At 49.6% G+C, this 19,589-nt stretch overlaps 1 protein-coding gene across 2 annotated transcripts; it reads right to left on the bottom strand.

Moving 5' to 3' along the window:
* Nucleotides 1–1,342: 1,342 nt before the first annotated feature.
* Nucleotides 1,343–10,498, bottom strand: MEX3C (mex-3 RNA binding family member C). Of its 2 annotated transcripts, XM_086867570.1 has the most exons (3): nt 9,914–10,487; nt 3,629–4,422; nt 1,343–3,532 (listed from the first exon to the last, which is right to left on the bottom strand). In XM_086867570.1, exons 1-3 carry the CDS (start codon nt 10,335–10,337, stop codon nt 3,230–3,232), a joined length of 1,521 nt encoding a protein of 506 aa, XP_086723696.1. In that variant the 5' UTR covers nt 10,338–10,487; the 3' UTR covers nt 1,343–3,229. The 2 variants fall into 2 exon arrangements, with proteins under 2 accessions (XP_086723696.1, XP_086723697.1); XM_086867571.1 differs by having other exon boundaries at nt 3,118–4,422; nt 9,914–10,498.
* Between the last annotated feature and the right edge of the window lie 9,091 nt (nt 10,499–19,589).

Genomic DNA, 19,589 nt, shown 5'->3' with positions numbered 1-19,589 from the left:
CCCCATTGGAGACCCCAACCCAACCCCTGACCGAGACCCCAACCCCAGATCAGAGACCCCAACCCCAGACCAGAGACCCCAACCCAAATCAGAGACCCCAAACCCACCCCCTGACCCGAGACCCCAACCCAAACCCAGATCAGAGACCCCAACCCCAGATCAGAGACCCCAACCCAAATTCTGACCAGAGACCCCAAACCCAACCCCTGACCAGAGACCCCAACCCAAACCTGGATCAGAGACCCCAACCCAAATCAGAGACCCCAAACCCTGACCGAGACCCCAACCCCTGATCAGAGACCCCAACCCCAGACCAGAGACCCCGACCCAAACCTTGACCAGAGACCCCGACCCCAAACCCCCGGCAGCGATCTCCCCGGAGGATTTTGGGGTCTCTCTGCCCCCTGCTCCCCTCCAAGCCACAGCCAGGCTCATCCTTCAAGCTAATGGAAACCAGTCTTTATTAAGTAACTTTTAATATCAGAAAAATAAAACTCTTATAATTCTCTTTACAGCAAATATATAATATCAGTGCTTTGGCCGTCACCAGTTAAAGGCCCTTTTATCATAAAATATAAGGATTTGTATTTTTAAACTCAAATTAACCCGGGGATCTGTAAGGCCCCAGCGCCTCCCGACATATACATAACAAAAGAAGTGTAGCAAAATTAGCAAATTCCAAACCGGCCCCGCCCCGTGCTCCGGGGGCTCGGAATCACAAAATAAAAACCCTTATCTGTAAACTTGTCGTACGAAATGTAACTCTTCAAGTGGAAATAAAAAATAAAAGTTTTTCTGCCCGTCTGCTGCTTCGGCACACGTGCGATTTCATCTCGCCTCTTCTTCGGTTTTTTTTTTTAATTTTCTTTTTTTTTTATTCTGTTATACTGAGAAAAAAGCTTTGCCTTGGGAAAATAATGCTTCCGAAAAAAAAAACCAAAAAAAAGAATAAAAATAGAAAACATCCACCAGAACTCCGCTTTGTGTGTTTTGTGTGTGTGGTTTTTTTTTTTTTTTTTTTGTAATTTTTTTTTCTTTTTCTTACTTTTTTTTTTTTTTTTTTCCATTTTTGGGTTTTTTTTTTATATTGTTCTTTTTGTTTTTTGTTTTTTGTTGTTTTTTTTGTTGTCGTTTTAGCGTACGCCAGCACGGATTTGGGAAGGTCCTGAGGATGAAACCTGGAAACATCCACAGGTTGAAATGCAAGGAGAGGACTCAAGAAAGTCTTTTCTCTTTTCTCTTTTTCTTTTTTCTTTTCTCTTTTCTTTTGTTTTTTCCTCTTTTCTTTTTTTTCTTTTCCTTTTCTTTTCTCTTTTCTTTTGTCTTTTCTTTTTCTTTTCTCTTTTCTTTTTCTCTTTTCTTTTCTTTTTCTCTTTTCTTTTCTTTTGTCTTTCCTTTTCTTTCTTTTCTTTTCTTTTCTTTTCTTTTCTTTTCTTTTCTTTTCTTTTCTTTTCTTTTCTTTTCTTTTCTTTTCTTTTTCCTTTCCTTTCCTTTCCTTTCCTTTCCTTTCCTTTCCTTTCCTTTCCTTTCCTTTCCTTTCCTTTCCTTTCCTTTCCTTTCCTTTCCTTTCCTTTCCTTTCCTTTCCTTTCCTTTCCTTTCCTTTCCTTTCCTTTCCTTTCCTTTCCTTTCCTCTCCTTTTCCTGTTCCCGTTCCCGTTCCGTTCCCGTTCCGTTCCCGTTCCCGTTCCTTTTTCCCGTTCCCGTCTCGCAGCCGTGACTGGAGAGACCCCGATGAGAGGAACCCGGCTGACTGTGGGGTGCAGAGGCGCCCCCCAAGCGTCTGTCCCCTTTTCCGCAGCGAGGAACGCAGCCTCCAGCGGGGATCCGGGGGATCCGGGATCCGGGATGGGGGATCCGGGATGGGGGATCCGGGATGGGGGATCGGGAGGGATCCGGGATCCAGGGGGATCCGGGGGGATCTGGGTGGGGGGATCCGGGATCCGGGGGGATCCGGGGGGATCCGGGGGGATCCAGGGGGATCTGGGATCCAGGGGGATCCAGGATGGGGGATCCAAGGGGATCCAGGGGGATCCGGGATCGGGGGGATCTGGGATTGGAGGATCCAGGGGGATCTAGGATGGGGGATCCAGGATGGGGGATCCAGGGGGATCCGGGGGGGATCCAGGGGGATCCGGGGGGATCCGGGGGGGTCCGGGGGGGATGGCGGGCTCCGGGCTCCGGGCACCGCTGGCCGCTGGCCGCCGGCCGGGGAGGGACAGCCCCGAGAGCCCCCGAGGGCACCCCCGGAGCAGCGCTGGCAGTGCAGAGAAGGCAGCATCGGCAGTGGCGGGGCTGCGGCCCAACCGGGGCCTTCAGAACCGGGGCAGAACCGGGACAGAAGCGGGGTGTTCCTGGGACAGAGCCATGGTGTTCCCAGGGACAGAACCAGGACAGAACCGGGGTGTTCCTGGGACAGAACCGGGGTGTTCCCAGGGACAGAACCGGGGCAGAACTGGGACAGAACCGCGGTGTTCCCAGGGGCAGAACTGGGACAGAACCGGGGTGTTCCTGGGACAGAACCGGGGTGTTCCCGGGACAGAACCGGGACAGAACCGCGGTGTTCCCGGGGACAGAACCGGGGCAGAACCGGGACAGAAGCGGGGTGTTCCTGGGACAGAGCCAGGGTGTTCCCAGGGACAGAACCAGGACAGAACCGGGGTGTTCCCAGGGACAGAACCGGGGCAGAACCGGGGTGTTCCCGGGACAGAACTGGGACAGAACCGGGGTGTTCCCGGGACAGAACCGGGGTGTTCCCGGGACAGAACCGGGACAGAACCGGGGTGTTCCCGGGGGCAGACCCGGGTGCTCCTGCAGCAGACCCGGGTGCTCCCGTGGCAGTCCCGGTGTTCCCGCGGCAGAACTGGGGCAGAACCCGGGTGTTCCCGGGGTGTACCTGGGGTAGGCTCCCGGTGTTCCCACAGCAGAACTGGGGTGTTCCCACAGCAGTCCTGGTGCTCCCACGGCAGAACCGGGTGTTCCCACAGCAGTCCCGGTGTTCCCGCGGCAGAACCGGTGTTCCCGTGGCAGTCCCGGGGTGTTCCCGTGGCAGTCCCGGTGTTCCCGTGGCAGTCCCGGGGTGTTCCTGTGGCAGTCCCGGTGTTCCCACAGCAGTCCCGGTGTTCCTGTGGCAGTCCCGGTGTTCCCGCGGCAGTCCCGGTGTTCCCACAGCAGTCCCGGTGCTCCCGCGGCCGGCCCGGGCCCGGCGCCAGGCAAGCCCGGCGGCGAGCGCTCAGCAGTGGATGCGCATGGCCTGGGTGACGGCGCTGTGGCAGACGGGGCAGGCGGGCGCGGCCCTGTGGCAGATCCTGCCGGCGCACTGCAGGCAGAAGAGGTTGTGGCCGCAGGGCACCAGGGCGGCCGTGGCCTCGCTCTCGAAGCACAGGACGCACTCGTGCCGGCGGCGGCTCTCGGGCGGCGAGCTGGACGTGGAGCCGCCGTTGGACGAGGAGTAGCTGTCGGTACCGTTGGAGAAGGCCGGGGCGTGGATGGGCAGCCCGGGCCGCTCGCCCCGGGCCCGCCGGGCCGGCGGCGGCTCGGGGCCCTCGGGGAAGGTGGGCGACAGCCGGGGCGTGGGGGGCCGGCTGCCGCGCCGCGGGGCCCCGGGCTCGCCGCACGGCCCCGGCGGGGCGGCCGCGGGCTCCGGCGGGGCCCAGACGGTCGGGGAGGGCGCGGGCAGGGGCTCGAAGGCGGGCGAGTCCGGCGCCAGCTCCTCGGCGGCGGGCGGCGCCTCCCCGAACCAGAAGCCGCCCGCGGCGAAGGGGCTGGTGGGGCTGAAGTCGGCCAGGCGGCCGCCGCCCAAGTAGGAGTCGGTGGAGCCGCTGCCCAGCGAGCTGGAGCTGTCGTTGCGGTAGCTGGAGACCATCGACCTGCGGGCGGCGGGCCGGGCGCCGAGCCAGGCGGGGCCGGGCGTCGAGCCCTCGAAGCCGACGTCGGTGCCGTTGTCGCGGAAGTCGGTGTCGCCGCCGAGCTCCAGGAAGGCGCCGGTGCGCGTGGCGATGTGCATCTCGATCTCCTCCCGCGCCCGGTCCACGTTCTCGGGCATGCCCGTCACCTCGAAGACCGGCTCCTTGTCGCGGCTGGGCGTCACGATGTAGGTGTGCGTCTGCTGCTGGATGCGCTTGATGGTGGCTCCCCTGGGCCCCACCACCAGCCCCACCACGCGGTACGGCACCCGCACCTGCACCGTGGTGTGTCCCGGCAGCGCCGCCGCGCAGCACGGCCCCGCCGCCCCCGCCGCCCCCGCCGCGCCCTTGCCGCGGGACGCCCGGATCAGCGAGAAGTGCTCGGCCGCCGCCAGGATCTCCCGCTTGGCCGCGGCCACGTCCTCGCGGCGCCCGGTCACCACGAACACCGGCTCCTCGCCGCGCACCGGCGTCTTGATGTAGGTGTTGGTCTTGGCCCGCAGCGCCTTGATCTTGCAGCCTGGCCCGGGGGAGAGGAGAGCGGAGTCAGAGGGAGCGGCTGGGGAGCGCCGGCCCGGCCCTGGGGGCAGCTGTGTCCCTGTGCCCACCTGTGTCCATTTGTGTCCCTGTGCCCACCTGTGCCCACCTGTGTCCCTGTGTCCACCTGTGTCCACCTGTGTCCACCTGTGCCCACCTGTGTCCATTTGTGCCCACCTGTCCTTGTGTCCACCTGTCCCTGTGTCCACCTGTCCTTGTGTCCATCTGTGTCCCTGTGTCCGTGTCCCTGGGTCCATCTGTGTCCACCTGTGCCCACCTGTCCTTGTGTCCGTCTGTCCCTGTGTCCACCTGTGCCCACCTGTCCTTGTGTCCACCTGTCCTTGTGTCCATCTGTGTCCATCTGTGTCCATGTCCCTGTGTCCATCTGTGTCCACCTGTCCTTGTGTCCATCTGTGTCCATTTGTGTCCCTGTCCACCTGTCCTTGTGTCCATCTGTGTCCATCTGTGTCCACCTGTCCTTGTGTCCATCCATGTCCCTGTGTCCATCTGTGTCCACCTGAGTCCGTGTCCATCTGTGTCCATCTGTGTCCACCCATCCCTGTGTCCATCCATGTCCCTGTGTCCATCTGTGTCCATCTGTGTCCCTGTGTCCATCTGTGTCCATTTGTCCATCTGTGTCCACCTGTCCTTGTGTCCATCCATGTCCCTGTGTCCATCTGTGTCCACCTGTCCCTGTGTCCATCTGTGTCCACCTGTCCCTGTGTCCCTGTGTCCACCCGTGTCCACCCGTGTCCCTGTGTCCCTGGGCACTTCCACCTCCGGGACAATTCCAGCCCACGCCGGCGATGTCCAGTGGACCCCTCTCCATCCATTGATTAATTGATTAGCCACTTCAATCAATTGATTAATTACATTTTAATCTGTTCAGCTATTGAATCAACTCAGTCCTCCTAAATTCTGAACTGCAAGAGCCTAAATCTGGCAGGATTTTCACTAATCCCAACTTTTCTGCCCCAAAACTCATCTTTTCTGCCCCAAAACTCATCTTTTCTGCCCCAAAACTCCTCTTTTCTGCCCCAAAACTCAGCTTTTCTGCCCCAAAACTCAGCTTTTCTGCCCCCAAACCCGGCTTTTCTGCCCCAAAACTCATCTTTTCTGCCACTAATCCCGTTTTTTCTGCCCCTAAACACGGCTTTTCTACCCCAAATTCTGGCCTGTCTCCCCCTAAACCCAGCCTTTCTGCTCCTAAACTCGGCCTGCCTGCCCCTAAACCTGGATTTCCTGGCCCTAAACTCAGCCTTTCCCCCTAAGCTCAGCCTGCCTTTCCCTAAATCAAAATTTTTCTGCTTCTAATCCCAGCCTTTCTGACCCTAAACTCATCCTGTCTGCCACTAAACCAAGCTTTTCTGACCCTAAACCTAGTCTGCCCCTAAACTGAGCATTTCTGGCCCTAAACTCAGCTTTTCTGTCCCTGATCCTGGCCTTTCAGCCCCTAAACTGAGCCTTTCTGCCCCCAAACTCAGCCTTTCTGCCCCCAAACCGAGCCTTTCTGCCCCTAAACTCAGTTTGTCTGCCCCTAATCCCAGCCTTTCTGTGCCTAATCCTGGCCTTTCAGACCCTAAACTCATCCTGTCTGCCACTAAACCAAGCTTTTCTGACCCTAAACCCAGTCTGCCCCTAAACTCAGCATTTCTGCCCCTAAACTCAGTTTTTTCTGCCCCTAAACTCAGCTTTTCTGTCCCTAAACCCAGCCTTTCTGTCCCTAAACCCAGCCTGCCCCTAAACTGAACCTTTCTGTCCCTAAACTGAGCCTTTCAGCCCCTAAACCCAGCCTTTCTGCCCTTAAACTCAGCTTTTCTGTCCCTAAACCTAGCCTTTCTGCCCTTAAACTCAGCTTTTCTGTCCCTAAACCCAGCCTTTCTGCCCTTAAACTCAGCTTTTCTGTCCCTAAACCCAGCCTTTCTGCCCTTAAACTCAGCTTTTCTGTCCCTAAACCTAGCCTTTCTGCCCTTAAACTCAGCTTTTCTGTCCCTAAACCCAGCCTTTCTGCCCTTAAACTCAGCTTTTCTGTCCCTAAACCCAGCCTTTCTGCCCTTAAACTCAGCTTTTCTGTCCCTAAACCCAGCCTTTCTGACCCTAAACTCAGCTCTTCTGCCCTAAACCCAGCCTTTCTGACCCTAAACTCAGTTTTTCTGCCCCCAAACTGAGCTTTTCTGTCCCTGATCCCGGTTTTTCTGCCCCCAAACCCGCCCTGTCTGTCCCTAAACTCAGTTTTTCTGCCACTAGACTCGGCCCGCCTGCCCTTAATCCTGGTCTCTGTGCTCCTAAACCCGGCCTATTTGCCCCAAAACCCATCTCTTCTGCCCCTAATCCTGGCTTTTCTGCCCCAAAGGCCGGGTTTAGGGGCAGACAGGCCAGATTTGGGGGAAAATAGGTCGGGTTTAGGGGCAGAAAGGCTGGGTTTAGGGGCGGAAAACTGAGTTTAGGGATAGAAAAACTGTGATTAGGGGCAGAAAGGCGGGGTTTAGAAGCAGAAAAGCTGAGTTTAGGGGCAGAAAAGCTGGGATTAATACAGAAAGGCCAGGCTAAGGGGCAGAAAGGCTGAGTTTAGGAACAGAAAGGCCAGGATTAGAGGCAGGCAGGCTGGGTTTGGGGGCAGAAAAACCAGGTTTAGGAGCAGACAGGCTGAGTTTAGGGGCAGACAGGCTGAGTTTAGGGACAGACAGGCTGAGTTTAGGGACAGACAGGCTGAGTTTAGGAACAGACAGGCTGAGTTTAGGGGCAGAAAAACCAGGTTTAGGGGCAGACAGGCTGAGTTTAGGGGCAGACAGGCTGAGTTTAGGGTCAGACAGGCTGAGTTTAGGGGCAGAGAAACCAGGTTTAGGGGCAGAGAGGCTGAGTTTAGGGACAGACAGGCTGAGTTTAGGGGCAGACAGGCTGAGTTTAGGGACAGACAGGCTGAGTTTAGGGGCAGAGAGGCTGAGTTTAGGGGCAGACAGGCTGAGTTTAGGGGCAGACAGGCTGAGTTTAGGGGCAGACAGGCTGAGTTTAGGGACAGACAGGCTGAGTTTAGGGACAGACAGGCTGAGTTTAGGGGCAGACAGGCTGAGTTTAGGAGCAGACAGGCTGAGTTTAGGAGCAGAGAGGCTGAGTTTAGGGGCAGACAGGCTGAGTTTAGGGGCAGACAGGCTGAGTTTAGGGGCAGAGAGGCTGAGTTTAGGGACAGACAGGCTGAGTTTAGGGACAGACAGGCTGAGTTTAGGGGCAGACAGGCTGAGTTTAGGAGCAGACAGGCTGAGTTTAGGGACAGACAGGCTGAGTTTAGGGACAGACAGGCTGAGTTTAGGGACAGACAGGCTGAGTTTAGGAGTAGAGAGGCTGAGTTTAGGGGCAGACAGGCTGAGTTTAGGGGCAGAAAGGCTGAGTTTAGGGGCAGAAAAACCAGGTTGAGGAACAGACAGGCTGAGTTTAGGGACAGACAGGCTGAGTTTAGGGACAGACAGGCTGAGTTTAGGAACAGACAGGCTGAGTTTAGGGGCAGAGAGGCTGAGTTTAGGGACAGACAGGCTGAGTTTAGGGACAGACAGGCTGAGTTTAGGGGCAGACAGGCTGAGTTTAGGAGCAGACAGGCTGAGTTTAGGGGCAGAGAGGCTGAGTTTAGGGACAGAGAGGCTGAGTTTAGGAGCAGAAAAACCAGGTTTAGGGGCAGACAGGCTGAGTTTAGGGGCAGAGAGGCTGAGTTTAGGGGCAGACAGGCTGAGTTTAGGGGCAGACAGGCTGAGTTTAGGAGCAGACAGGCTGAGTTTAGGGGCAGAGAGGCTGAGTTTAGGGGCAGACAGGCTGAGTTTAGGGACAGACAGGCTGAGTTTAGGGGCAGACAGGCTGAGTTTAGGAGTAGAGAGGCTGAGTTTAGGGGCAGACAGGCTGAGTTTAGGGGCAGACAGGCTGGGTTTAGGGGCAGACAGGCTGAGTTTAGGGGCAGACAGGCTGAGTTTAGGGGCAGACAGGCTGAGTTTAGGGGCAGAGAGGCTGAGTTTAGGGGCAGACAGGCTGAGTTTAGGGGCAGAGAGGCTGAGTTTAGGAGCAGAAAAACCAGGTTTAGGGGCAGACAGGCTGAGTTTAGGGGCAGAGAGGCTGAGTTTAGGGGCAGACAGGCTGAGTTTAGGGGCAGACAGGCTGAGTTTAGGGGCAGACAGGCTGAGTTAAGGGGCAGACAGGCTGAGTTTAGGGACAGACAGGCTGAGTTTAGGGGCAGAGAGGCTGAGTTTAGGGGCAGAGAGGCTGAGTTTAGGGGCAGACAGGCTGAGTTTAGGGGCAGACAGGCTGAGTTAAGGGGCAGACAGGCTGAGTTTAGGGGCAGACAGGCTGAGTTTAGGGGCAGAGAGGCTGAGTTTAGGGGCAGACAGGCTGAGTTTAGGGGCAGACAGGCTGAGTTTAGGGGCAGACAGGCTGAGTTTAGGGGCAGAGAGGCTGAGTTTAGGGACAGACAGGCTGAGTTTAGGGGCAGACAGGCTGAGTTTAGGGGCAGACAGGCTGAGTTTAGGGGCAGAGAGGCTGAGTTTAGGGACAGACAGGCTGAGTTTAGGGGCTGCTAAAACGGGAACTCCGGTAGGACAGACAGGAGGGTCCCCAAAAGGGCAGGAAAGAGGAGAAGGGGCTCAGGACCCTCAGGGGGAGACATGAGGGTCCAGAGCTGGAGTGCGAGGGGTTAGGATGGTCCCCAGGATGGGGGGAAGAGCAGAAGAGGGTCCCCAAAATGCGGGGTGAAGGAGAAAGGGGCCCCGACCCTCAGAGGGCGAGGATGAGGCTCCCACCCACGGTGTGAGGGGACAGGAGGGTCCCGAGGATGGGGGGAAGAGGAGAAGGGGTTCAGGACCCTCAGAGGGTGAGGATGAGGCTCCCACCCGGGCCGTGAGGGGACAGGAGGGTGCCCAGGATGGAGGGAGGAGGAGAAGGGGTTCAGGACCCCCAGGGGGTGAAATGAGGATCCCACCCAGGGTGTGAGGGGAGAAGAGGGTCCCAAACTGGCGGGAAAGTGGAGAAGGGATTCAGGACCCTCAGGGGTGAGGATGAGGGTCCAGAACTGGAGTGTGAGGGGACAGGAGGGTGCCCAGGATGGAGGGAAGAGGAGAAGGGGGTCCGGACCATCAGGGGGTGAATTGAGGCTCCCACCCGGGCCGTGAGGGGACAGGAGGGTGCCCAGGATGGCAGGAAGAGGAGAAGGGGTTCAGAACCCCCAGGGTGTGAGGATGAGGCTCCCACCCGGGCCGTGAGGGGAGAAGAGGGTCCCGAGGATGGAGGGAAGAGGAGAAGGGGTTCAGAACCCCCAGGGTGTGAGGATGAGGCTCCCACCCGGGCCGTGAGGGGACAGGAGGGTGCCCAGGATGGCAGGAAGAGGAGAAGGGGTTCAGAACCCCCAGGGTGTGAGGATGAGGCTCCCACCCCGGCCGTGAGGGGAGAGCCCCCGGCCCGGCCGCCGTGCTGGGATCCCCCCGCGCCATGCCCTCACTCACCCTGGCGCCCCACGATCTCGGCCACATGCTCGGAGCTGGGCACGGGCACGCACTCGGTGGTGTTGACGCTCTTCCTGCGGAGCAGCGCCGTCTGCTCGCCGCCCGTGGCCGGAGCCCCGCCGAAAGCGCGGGACAGCACGGCCGCCATCATCCCCCGCGCCCCGGCCGCCCCCTCAGCGGCATCCAGCCCGGGCGGCAGCAGACCCGGCAGCAGCGGCGAGGGGAGCAACAAGGCGGCCGCATCGCCCTCGTCCTCCTCGCCCTCATCCTCCCTCAGCTCCGCCTCTCCGCCGTCCTGCTCCTGCTCCTTGCCGGGCGGCTCCAGCGCGCCGGGCTGGCGGAGGCCGAGCCTTTGTAGGCGCTGCTGGAGCAGCAGCAGCGGCGGCTCGGCGGCCTCGCTGGCCTCGGCGGCTCCGCTGGGCATGGCGGGCGCGGCTACGAGAGCGGAGCCGCCATGGCCGGGGCTGAGCGGCGAGGCCGGGGCTCCGCGCGGCTCCGGGGCCACGGCGCGGCCGCGGCGGCGGCGGCGGAAGTGGAGGGAGAAGGAGCAGCCACACCCCGCGAGCGGCGGCGGCTCATTGGTTAAAAAAGAGAGGTGGGCGTGGCCGTTGGGAGAGTGAGAGGTCCCGCCCCGCGCTCGGTGCGGTTTCATTGGGTGATACGGGGAGTGGGCGCGGTCAAAAAGGGATTGATAGGTCACGCCCCGCACTTGGTGCGGACTCATTGGCTAAGAGAACATGGGCGGGGACAAAGAGATTGACGAGTCCCGCCCCGAGCTAGGAGCAACCTCATTGGCTAGCAGGAGGGGGTGGGGTCAATGCGTGATTGACAGGTTATCGTGACCTTATAGAACGGCTAGGGGGCGTGGTCTTACTGTCAACCAGCCTTAGGCCACTCCCTAACGCCTGGCGAGATCTGATTGGTTAATAGAGAAAGAGGGCGGAGTCGGGGAGTGATTGACGGGCTGGGCCCGCCCCCGTTTCCGGGTAGTGAGGGAGAATTTTTGTTTATGGGGGGTTCCAATCCCCATTTTTGGGGGGTTCCCATCCCCATTTTTGGGGTTCCCATCCCCATTTTTGGGGGGTTCCAATCCCCATTTTTGGGGTTCCCATCCCCATTTTTGGGGGGTTCCAATCCCCATTTTTGGGGGGTTCCCATCCCCATTTTTGGGGTTCCCATCCCCATTTTTGGGGGGTTCCAATCCCCATTTTTGGGGGGTTCCCATCCCCATTTTTGGGGGGTTCCCATCCCCATTTTTGGGGTTCCCATCCCCATTTTTGGGGGTTCCAATCCCCAATTTTGGGGTTCCAATCCCCATTTTTGGGGGGTTCCCATCCCCATTTTTGGGGTTCCCATCCCCATTTTTGGGGGGTTCCAATCCCCATTTTTGGGGTTCCAATCCCCATTTTTGGGGGGTTCCAATCCCCATTTTTGGGGGTTCCCATCCCCATTTTTGGGGTTCCCATCCCCATTTTTGGGGTTCCCATCCCCATTTTTGGGGGGTTCCCATCCCCATTTTTGGGGGGTTCCTATCCCCATTTTTTGGGGGTTCCCATCCCCATTTTTGGGGTTCCAATCCCCATTTTTGGGGGGTTCCAATCCCCATTTTTGGGGTTCCCATCCCCATTTTTGGGGGGTTCCCATCCCCATTTTTGGGGGTTCCAATCCCCATTTTTGGGGGGTTCCAATCCCCATTTTTGGGGGGTTCCAATCCCCATTTTTGGGGGGTTCCATTCCCCATTTTTGGGGGGTTCCAATCCGCATTTTTGGGGTTCCCATCCCCATTTTTGGGGTTCCCATCCCCATTTTTTGGATGTTCCAATCCCCATTTTGGGGGGTTCCAATCCCCATTTTTGGGGTTCCCATCCCCATTTTTGGGATGTTCCAATCCCCATTTTTGGGGGGTTCCCATCCCCATTTTTGGGGTTCCAATCCCCATTTTTGGGGGGTTCCCATCCCCATTTTTGGGGTTCCAATCCCCATTTTTGGGGGGTTCCCATCCCCATTTTTGGGGTTCCCATCCCCATTTTTGGGGGGTTCCCATCCCCATTTTTGGGGGGTTCCAATCCGCATTTTTGGGGTTCCCATCCCCATTTTTGGGGGGTTCCCATCCCCATTTTTGGGGGGTTCCAATCCGCATTTTTGGGGTTCCCATCCCCATTTTTGGGGGGTTCCAATCCCCATTTTTGGGGGTTCCAATCCCCATTTTTGGGGGGTTCCCATCCCCATTTTTGGGGGGTTCCAATCCCCATTTTTGGGGTTCCAATCCCCATTTTTGGGGTTCCAATCCCCATTTTTGGGGGGTTCCCATCCCCATTTTTGGGGGGTTCCAATCCCCATTTTTGGGGTTCCCATCCCCATTTTTGGGGGGTTCCAATCCCCATTTTTGGGGGGTTCCAATCCCCATTTTTGGGGGGTTCCCATCCCCATTTTTGGGGGGTTCCAATCCCCATTTTTGGGGGGTTCCAGTCCCCATTTTTGGGGGTTCCCATCCCCATTTTTGGGGTTCCAATCCCCATTTTTGGGGGGTCCCCATCCCCATTTTTGGGGTTCCCATCCCCATTTTTGGGGTTCCAATCCCCATTTTTGGGGGGTTCCCATCCCCATTTTTGGGGTTCCCATCCCCATTTTTGGGGTTCCAATCCCCATTTTTGGGGGGTTCCAATCCCCATTTTTGGGGTCCCCATCCCCATTTTTGGGGTTCCCATCCCCATTTTTGGGGTTCCAATCCCCATTTTTGGGGGGTTCCCATCCCCATTTTTGGGGGGTTCCCATCCCCATTTTTGGGGGGTTCCAATCCCCATTTTTGGGGTTCCCATCCCCATTTTTGGGGGTTCCAATCCCCATTTTTGGGATGTTCCATTCCCCATTTTTGGGGGGTTCCAATCCCGATTTTTGGGGTTCCCATCCCCATTTTTGGGGGGTTCCAATCCCCAATTTTTTCCCGATATTTCCTAATTTCCCCGTTTTTTCCCATTTTCTTCCTATTTTACCCTCCTTTATTCCCCCCCTTTTTCCCAGGTTTTCCCTTTTTTCCCAATTTTCCCCCATTTTTCCCCATTTTTCCCCGTTTTCCCCCAATTTTTTCCCATTTCCCCTACTTTCTCCCACTTTTCCCAAAAATTTTCAGATTTTTCCCATTTTTCCCATTTTTTTCCCCGTTTCCCCCCCGGTTTTTTCCTGGGGTTTTCCCGTCTCTCTCATTTTCCTCCCATTTTTCCCATTTTCCCCCTTTTTCCCCCCATTTTTCCCGGTTTTCCCCCGTTTTCTCCGAGATTTTCGCAGTTTTTCCCTCTTTTTTCCCTTTTTTTCCCATTTTCCCCCCGTTTTTTGGGATTCCCTTCGGAAATCCGGAAATTTTTTTTTCTCCCGTTTTTCCCATTTTTTGGGACTTAACTCCTAAAAAAATAAAAAAAAAAAAAAGAGGGGGAGAAAAATTGGGAGAAATCTGGGAAAAATGGGAAAAAGCGCAGAAAAACGGAGGGAAAACGGGAAAAAATGGGGGGAAATCGGGGAAAACCAGGAAAAAAATGGGAAAATTGGGAAAAACGCTGGGAAAAAATCAGGAAAAATGGGGAAAAACTGGGAAAAACGGAAAGAAAAGGGGAAAATTGGGAAAAAACCAGGAAAAGCTGGTGGAAATCTGGGAGAAATGGAGGAAAAGTGGGAAGAGACAAGGAAAAAATGGGAAAAAATGGGGGAAATCAGGAAAAACTGGGGAAAAGTGGGAATGAAATGGGGAAGAATGGGGGAAAACTGGGAGAAAAACTTGAAAAAATGGGGGAAATAAGGGAAAAACCTGGGATAAATTGAGAATTTGAGGGGAAAATGGGGAAAAAATGGGGAAAACCTGGGGGAAATGGGAAAAAAAGGGGGGAAAAGTGGGAAAAATCATTGGGAAACTTGGGAAAATGGGGAAAAAAAACAGGGAAAAGTGGGAAAAATAGGAAAAATGGGGAAAATGGAGAGAATGGGAGAAAAAGAGGGAAAACCGGTGGAAAAAGGGAAAAATGGGGGAGAATAAGGGAAAAGTGGGGAAAAAATGGGGAAAATCAAGGAAAAACGGGGAAAGTGGGAGAATGGGGGTGGAAATGGGAAAAAGTGGGAAAAACGGGGAAAAACGGGAAAAAAGTGGGAGCAGCCGGGGGGAAAAAGTGAGAAAAACTTGGGAAAAGTTGGAAAAACTTGGGAAAAGTTGGAAAAACCTGGGAAAAGTGTGAAAAATCCAGGAAAAAGTGGGAAAAACTGGGGGAAATGGGGGGAAAAGAGGGAAAAAAGAGGGGAAAAAAGAGGGGAAAAACATGGAAAAACTGGGAAAAAAAAGTGGGGAAAAAGCAGGTAAAATCTAGGAAAAAGTGGGGAAAAGGAGGGAAAATTGGGAAAAAAGCAGAAAAAAAGTGGGGAAAGTAAGGAAAAAGTGGGGAAAAGCTGGGGAAAAAAGTGGAAAAATCCGGGAAAAACCGGGAAAAATCCGGGGAAAAATGGGAAAAGCCAGGAAAAAGCAAGGAAAAAGTGACCAAAATCCAGCTAAAAAAAAGAAGCAGGAAAGCCCCAGGGGAAGAATCCCAGCCCCAAGGCAAATCCAAATCCATGGAAACCGCTGAAATCCCGCCGGGAATTTTCTCCTTTCCAAAGGTTCCATCTGTTCCCTACAACAGAAATCCATGGAAAAATCCCCCCCCAAAAAAATAAAAATAAAACCCAAAAAAAACCCCCAAAAATCCCCATGGGAATTTCGAGTTCTTTATTCCAAGGATTACGGGAGCAGCTGCTGGGAAAAATTTCCATGTGAAAAGGGGGAATTTTTTTGTTATTTTTGGGTGTTTTTGTTGGGTTTTTTTGGTCTTTAAATGGGAAAAAAAATCCAGGTTTTTATCCCAATTTTTTGGGATTTTTATAGGAAAAAATTTAGGATTTTATCCCGATTTTTTGGGAAAAAATTCAAAATTTTATCCCAATTTTTGGGTATTTTAATGGGAAAAATTCAGATTTTTATCCCAATTTTTGGGGTTTTTATGGGAAAAAATTCAGATTTTTATCCCCATTTTTGGGCCTTTAAATGGGAAAAAATTCAGATTTTTATCCCATTTTTTGGGGTTTTTATGGGAAAAAAATCAGGTTTTTATCCCAATTTTTTTGTATTTTAATGGGAAAAATTCAGATTTTTATCCCAATTTCTTTGTATTTTAATGGGAAAAAATTCAGGATTTTATCCCAATTTTTTTATATTTTAATGAGAAAAAATTCAGATTTTTATCCCAATTTTTTAGTATTTTAATGGGAAAAATTTCCATGTGAAAAGGGAATTTTTTTGTTGTTGTTTTTGGGTGTTTTTGTTGGGTTTTTTTGGTCTTTGAATGGGAAAAAAAATCCAGGTTTTTATCCCATTTTTTGGGGTTTTTATGGGAAAAAAAATCAGGTTTTTATCCCAATTTTTGGGTATTTTAATGGAAAAAATTCAGATTTTTATCCCAATTTTTTTGGGGTTTTAATGGGAAAAATTCAGATTTTTATCCCCATTTTTGGGCCTTTAAATGGGAAAAAAAATCCAGGTTTTTATCCCAATTTTTGGGGTTTTTATGGGAAAAAAATCCAGATTTTTATCCCCATTTTTTGGGGTTTTTATGGGAAAAAATTCAGGATTTTATCCCGATTTTTTTGGGTATTTTAATGGGAAAAATTCAGATTTTTATCCCAATTTTTGGGGTTTTTATGGGAAAAAATTCAGATTTTTATCCCCATTTTTGGGCCTTTAAATGGGAAAAAAATCAGATTTTTATCCCAATTTTTTTGTATTTTAATGGGAAAAATTCAGATTTTTATCCCAATTTTTGGGCCTTTAAATGGGAAAAAATCCAGATTTTTATCCCAATTTTTTAGGGTTTTTATGGGAAAAAAATCAGGTTTTTATCCCAATTTTTGGGGTTTTTATGGGAAAAAATTCAGATTTTTATCCCGATTTTTTGGGCCTTTAAATGGGAAAAAAACCCCAGATTTTTATCCCAATTTTTGGGGTTTTTATGGGAAAAAATTTAGGATTTTATCCCGATTTTTTGGGGTTTATATGGGAAAAAATTCAAGATTTTATCCCAATTTTTTTTGTATTTTAATGAGAAAAAATTCAGATTTTTATCCCAATTTTTTTGGGTATTTTAATGGGAAAAAATTCAGATTTTTATCCCAATTTTTTTGTATTTTAATGAGAAAAAATTCAGATTTTTATCCCCATTTTTGGGCCTTTAAATGGAAAAAAAAATCCAGGTTTTTATCCCAATTTTTGGGTTTTTATGGGAAAAAATTTAGGATTTTATCCTGATTTTTTGGGTATTTTAATGGGAAAAAATTCAGATTTTTATCCCATTTTTTGGGGTTTTTATAGGAAAAATTCCAGGATTTTATCCCAATTTTTTGGTATTTTAATGAGAAAAAATTCAGATTTTTATCCCAATTTTTGGGGTTTTTATGGGAAAAAATTCAGATTTTTATCCCCATTTTTGGGTCTTTAAATGGGAAAAAAAATCCAGGTTTTTATCCCCATTTTTTGGGGTTTTTATGGGAAAAAAATCAGGTTTTTATCCCAATTTTTGGGCCTTTAAATGGGAAAAAAATGGGGAAAAATGGAAAAAAATGGGAAAATATGAGAAAAAAAGTGGGAAAAAGTGGGAAAAAATCCAGAAAATTGGGAATAAAATGGGATAAAATTGAGGAAAATTGGGAAAAAGTGGGAAAAATGGGGAAAAAGGGGAAAAAATGGGGAAAAAATGGGGAAAAAATGGGGAAAAATGGGAAAAGCTGGAAAAATCTGGGAAAAATGGAAAGAAAATGGGAAAAAATGGGAAAAATTTGAAGGAAAAATGGGAAAAAATTGGGAAAAACTTGGGAAAAATTGGAAAAATGAGGAAAAATGGGGAAAAATTGGGGAAAAATGGGAAAAATCTGGGATAAAATGGGAAAAATTGGTAAAAATTAGGAAAAAAATGGGAAAAAACCTGGGAAAAATGGAAAAAATTGGGAAAAAATGGGGGAAAAATGGGAAAAAAATTGGGAAAAAATAAGAATAATTTGAAGGATAAGTGGGAAAAAATTGGGAAAAATTTTGGAAAAATTGGAAAAATGAGGAAAAATGGGGAAAAATTGGAAATATATGGGGAAAAAATGGGGAAAATGGGAAAAATTGGGGAAAAATGGGGAAAATCTGGGATAAAATGGAAAAAAATAGGAAAAAATGGGGAAAAATTGGGGAAAAAACGAGAAAAATCAGGGAAAAGTGGGAAAATGGGGAAAAATCTGGGATAAAATGGGAAAAATTGGTAAAAAAATGGGAAAAAAATGGGAAAAAAAGAGGAAAAAGGGGAAAAAATTGGAAAAACTTGGAAAAATCTGGGAAAAATGGGGGAAAAATGGGGGAAAATGTAATAAAATTGAGGAAAATTGGGAAAAAGGGGGAAAAAACTCAGAAAAAGCTGGGAAAAATGGAAAAAATTGGGAAAAAATGGGGGAAAAAATGGGAAAAAATGGAAAATATGAGAAAAAAAATGGGAAAAAGTGGGAAAAATCAGGGAAAAATGGGGGGAAATGGAGGGAAAAATGGGGAAAAATTGGGAGAAATGGGAAAAAAATGGGAATAAAATGGGATAAAATTGAGGAAAATTGGGAAAAATTGGGAAAAATGGGGAAAAAACGGAAAAAATGGGGAAAAAATGGGAAAACCTGGAAAAATCTGGGAAAAATTGAAAGAAAATGGTAAAAAATGGGAAAAATTTGAAGGAAAAATGGGAAAAAATTGGGAAAAATGGGGAAAAATTGGAAATATATGGGGAAAAATTGGGGAAAATGGGAAAAAATGGGGAAAAATGAGGAAAAATTGGGGAAAAATTGGAAAAAATGGGGAAAAATGGGGAAAAATTGGAAAAATCTGGGAAAAATGGGATAAAATTGAGGAAAATTGGGAAAAAGGGGGAAAAATCTGAGAAAAACCTGGGAAAAATGGAAAAAATGGGGAAAAAATGGGGAAAAAATGGGAAAAAAATGGGGAAAAATGGGAAAAAAAATGGGAAAAACGGGGAAAAATGGGGAAAAATGGGGAAAAAACCGGAAAAAATGGGGAAAAAATGGGGGAAAAATGGAAAAAAAATTGGGAAAAAACTGAGAAAAATGGGAAAAGCTGGAAAAATCTGGGAAAAATTGAAAGAAAATGGTAAAAAATGGAAATAATTTGAAGGAAAAACGGGAAAAAAACTGGGAAAAACTTGGGAAAAATTGGAAAAATGAGGAAAAATCGGGAAAATGGGAAGAAATGGGGAAAAAATCGGGAAAAATGGAAAAATTGGGAAAAAATGGGAAAAAAACTGGGGAAAATGGGAAAAAAATAGGAAAAAATGGGGAAAACTGGGGAAAAATGGGAAAAATCTGGGAAAAGTGGGAAAATGGGGGAAAAGTGGGAAAAAATGGGAAAAATCTGGGATAAAATGGGAAAAATTGGTAAAAAAATGGGAAAAAAATGGGAAAAAAAGAGGAAAAAGGGGAAAAAATTGGAAAAACTTGGAAAAATCTGGGAAAAGTGGGGGAAAAATGGGATAAAATTGAGGAAAATTGGGAAAAAGGGGGAAAAATGGGGAGAAAACTCAGAAAAAGCTGGGGAAAATGGAAAGAATTGGGGAAAAAATGGGGAAAAAATGGGAAAAAATGGGAAAAAATGGGGAAAAATCCGGAAAATTGGGAATAAAATGGGATAAAATTGAGGAAAATTGGGAAAAATTGGGAAAAATTGGGAAAGATGGGAAGAAATGGGAAAAATTGGGAAAAATCTGGGAAAAAGTGGGGAAAATTTGGGGAAAAATGGGGAAAAATCCAGGAAAAATCTGGAAAAAAATGGGAAAAAATGGGAAATATTTTGGAAAAAAATGGGGAAAACCATGGAGAAAGTGGGAAAAATGGGGAAAAAATGGGGAAAAATTGGAAAATATGAGAAAAAATCTGGGAAAAAGTGGGAAAAATGGGATGAAATGGGGAAAAAATGGGGAAAAATGGGAAAAATTGGAAAAAAATGGGAAAAAAATGGGGAAAATTTGGGGAAAAATTGGAAAAATCTGGGAAAAATGGGATAAAATTGAGGAAAATTGGGAAAAAAACCTGGGAAAAATCTGGGGAAAATGGAAAAATCAGGAAAAATGAGGAAAAAATGGGAAAAAATTGGGGAAAATTTGGGAAAAATGGGAAAAAAACTGGGAAAAAAATGAAAAAAAATTGGAAAAACCTGGGAAAAGTGGGAAAAATGGGAAAAATTTGGGAAAATATGGGAAAATGGGGGAAAATAATGGGAAAAAATGGGAAAAACCTGGGAAAAATGGGGAAAAATGGGAAAAAATCTGGGAAAAAACTGGGGAAAATTGGGAAAAAATGAAAAAAAAAGGGGAAAACCTGGGAAAAGTGGGAAAAGTGGGAAAAATGGGGAAAAAATGGGAAAAAATGGGAAAAATTTGGGAAAAATTGGGGAAAAATTGGGAAAAATTTGGGAAAAGGGGGGAAAATGGGGAAAAAATGGGAAAAATTGGGGAAAGTGTGGAAAAAATGGGAAAATATCTGGGAAAAAACTCGGGAAAAATGGGGAAAAATGGGAAAAATTGGGAAAAAAATGAAAAAAAGTGGAAAAACCTGGGAAAAATTGGGGAAAAAT

The sequence above is a fragment of the Cyanistes caeruleus genome, chromosome Z, assembly GCF_971803275.1.
Source record: "Cyanistes caeruleus chromosome Z, bCyaCae1.hap1.1, whole genome shotgun sequence".
Lineage (NCBI taxonomy): Eukaryota > Metazoa > Chordata > Aves > Passeriformes > Paridae > Cyanistes > Cyanistes caeruleus.
The sequence above is the reverse complement of the archived record's forward strand: the minus strand, read 5'-3'. Positions and strand labels throughout refer to the sequence as shown.

What these genes read in the sequence shown, in the direction of transcription:
- MEX3C (XM_086867571.1), bottom strand. Translation starts at nt 10,337, where the DNA reads ATGCCCAGCGGAGCCGCCGAGGCCAGCGAGGCCGCCGAGCCGCCGCTG. An exon ending in CGAGATCGTGGGGCGCCAGG is followed by an intron (nt 4,423 to 9,913) that starts GTGAGTGAGGGC and finishes CCCCCGGGCCAG; the next exon opens with GCTGCAAGATCAAGGCGCTG.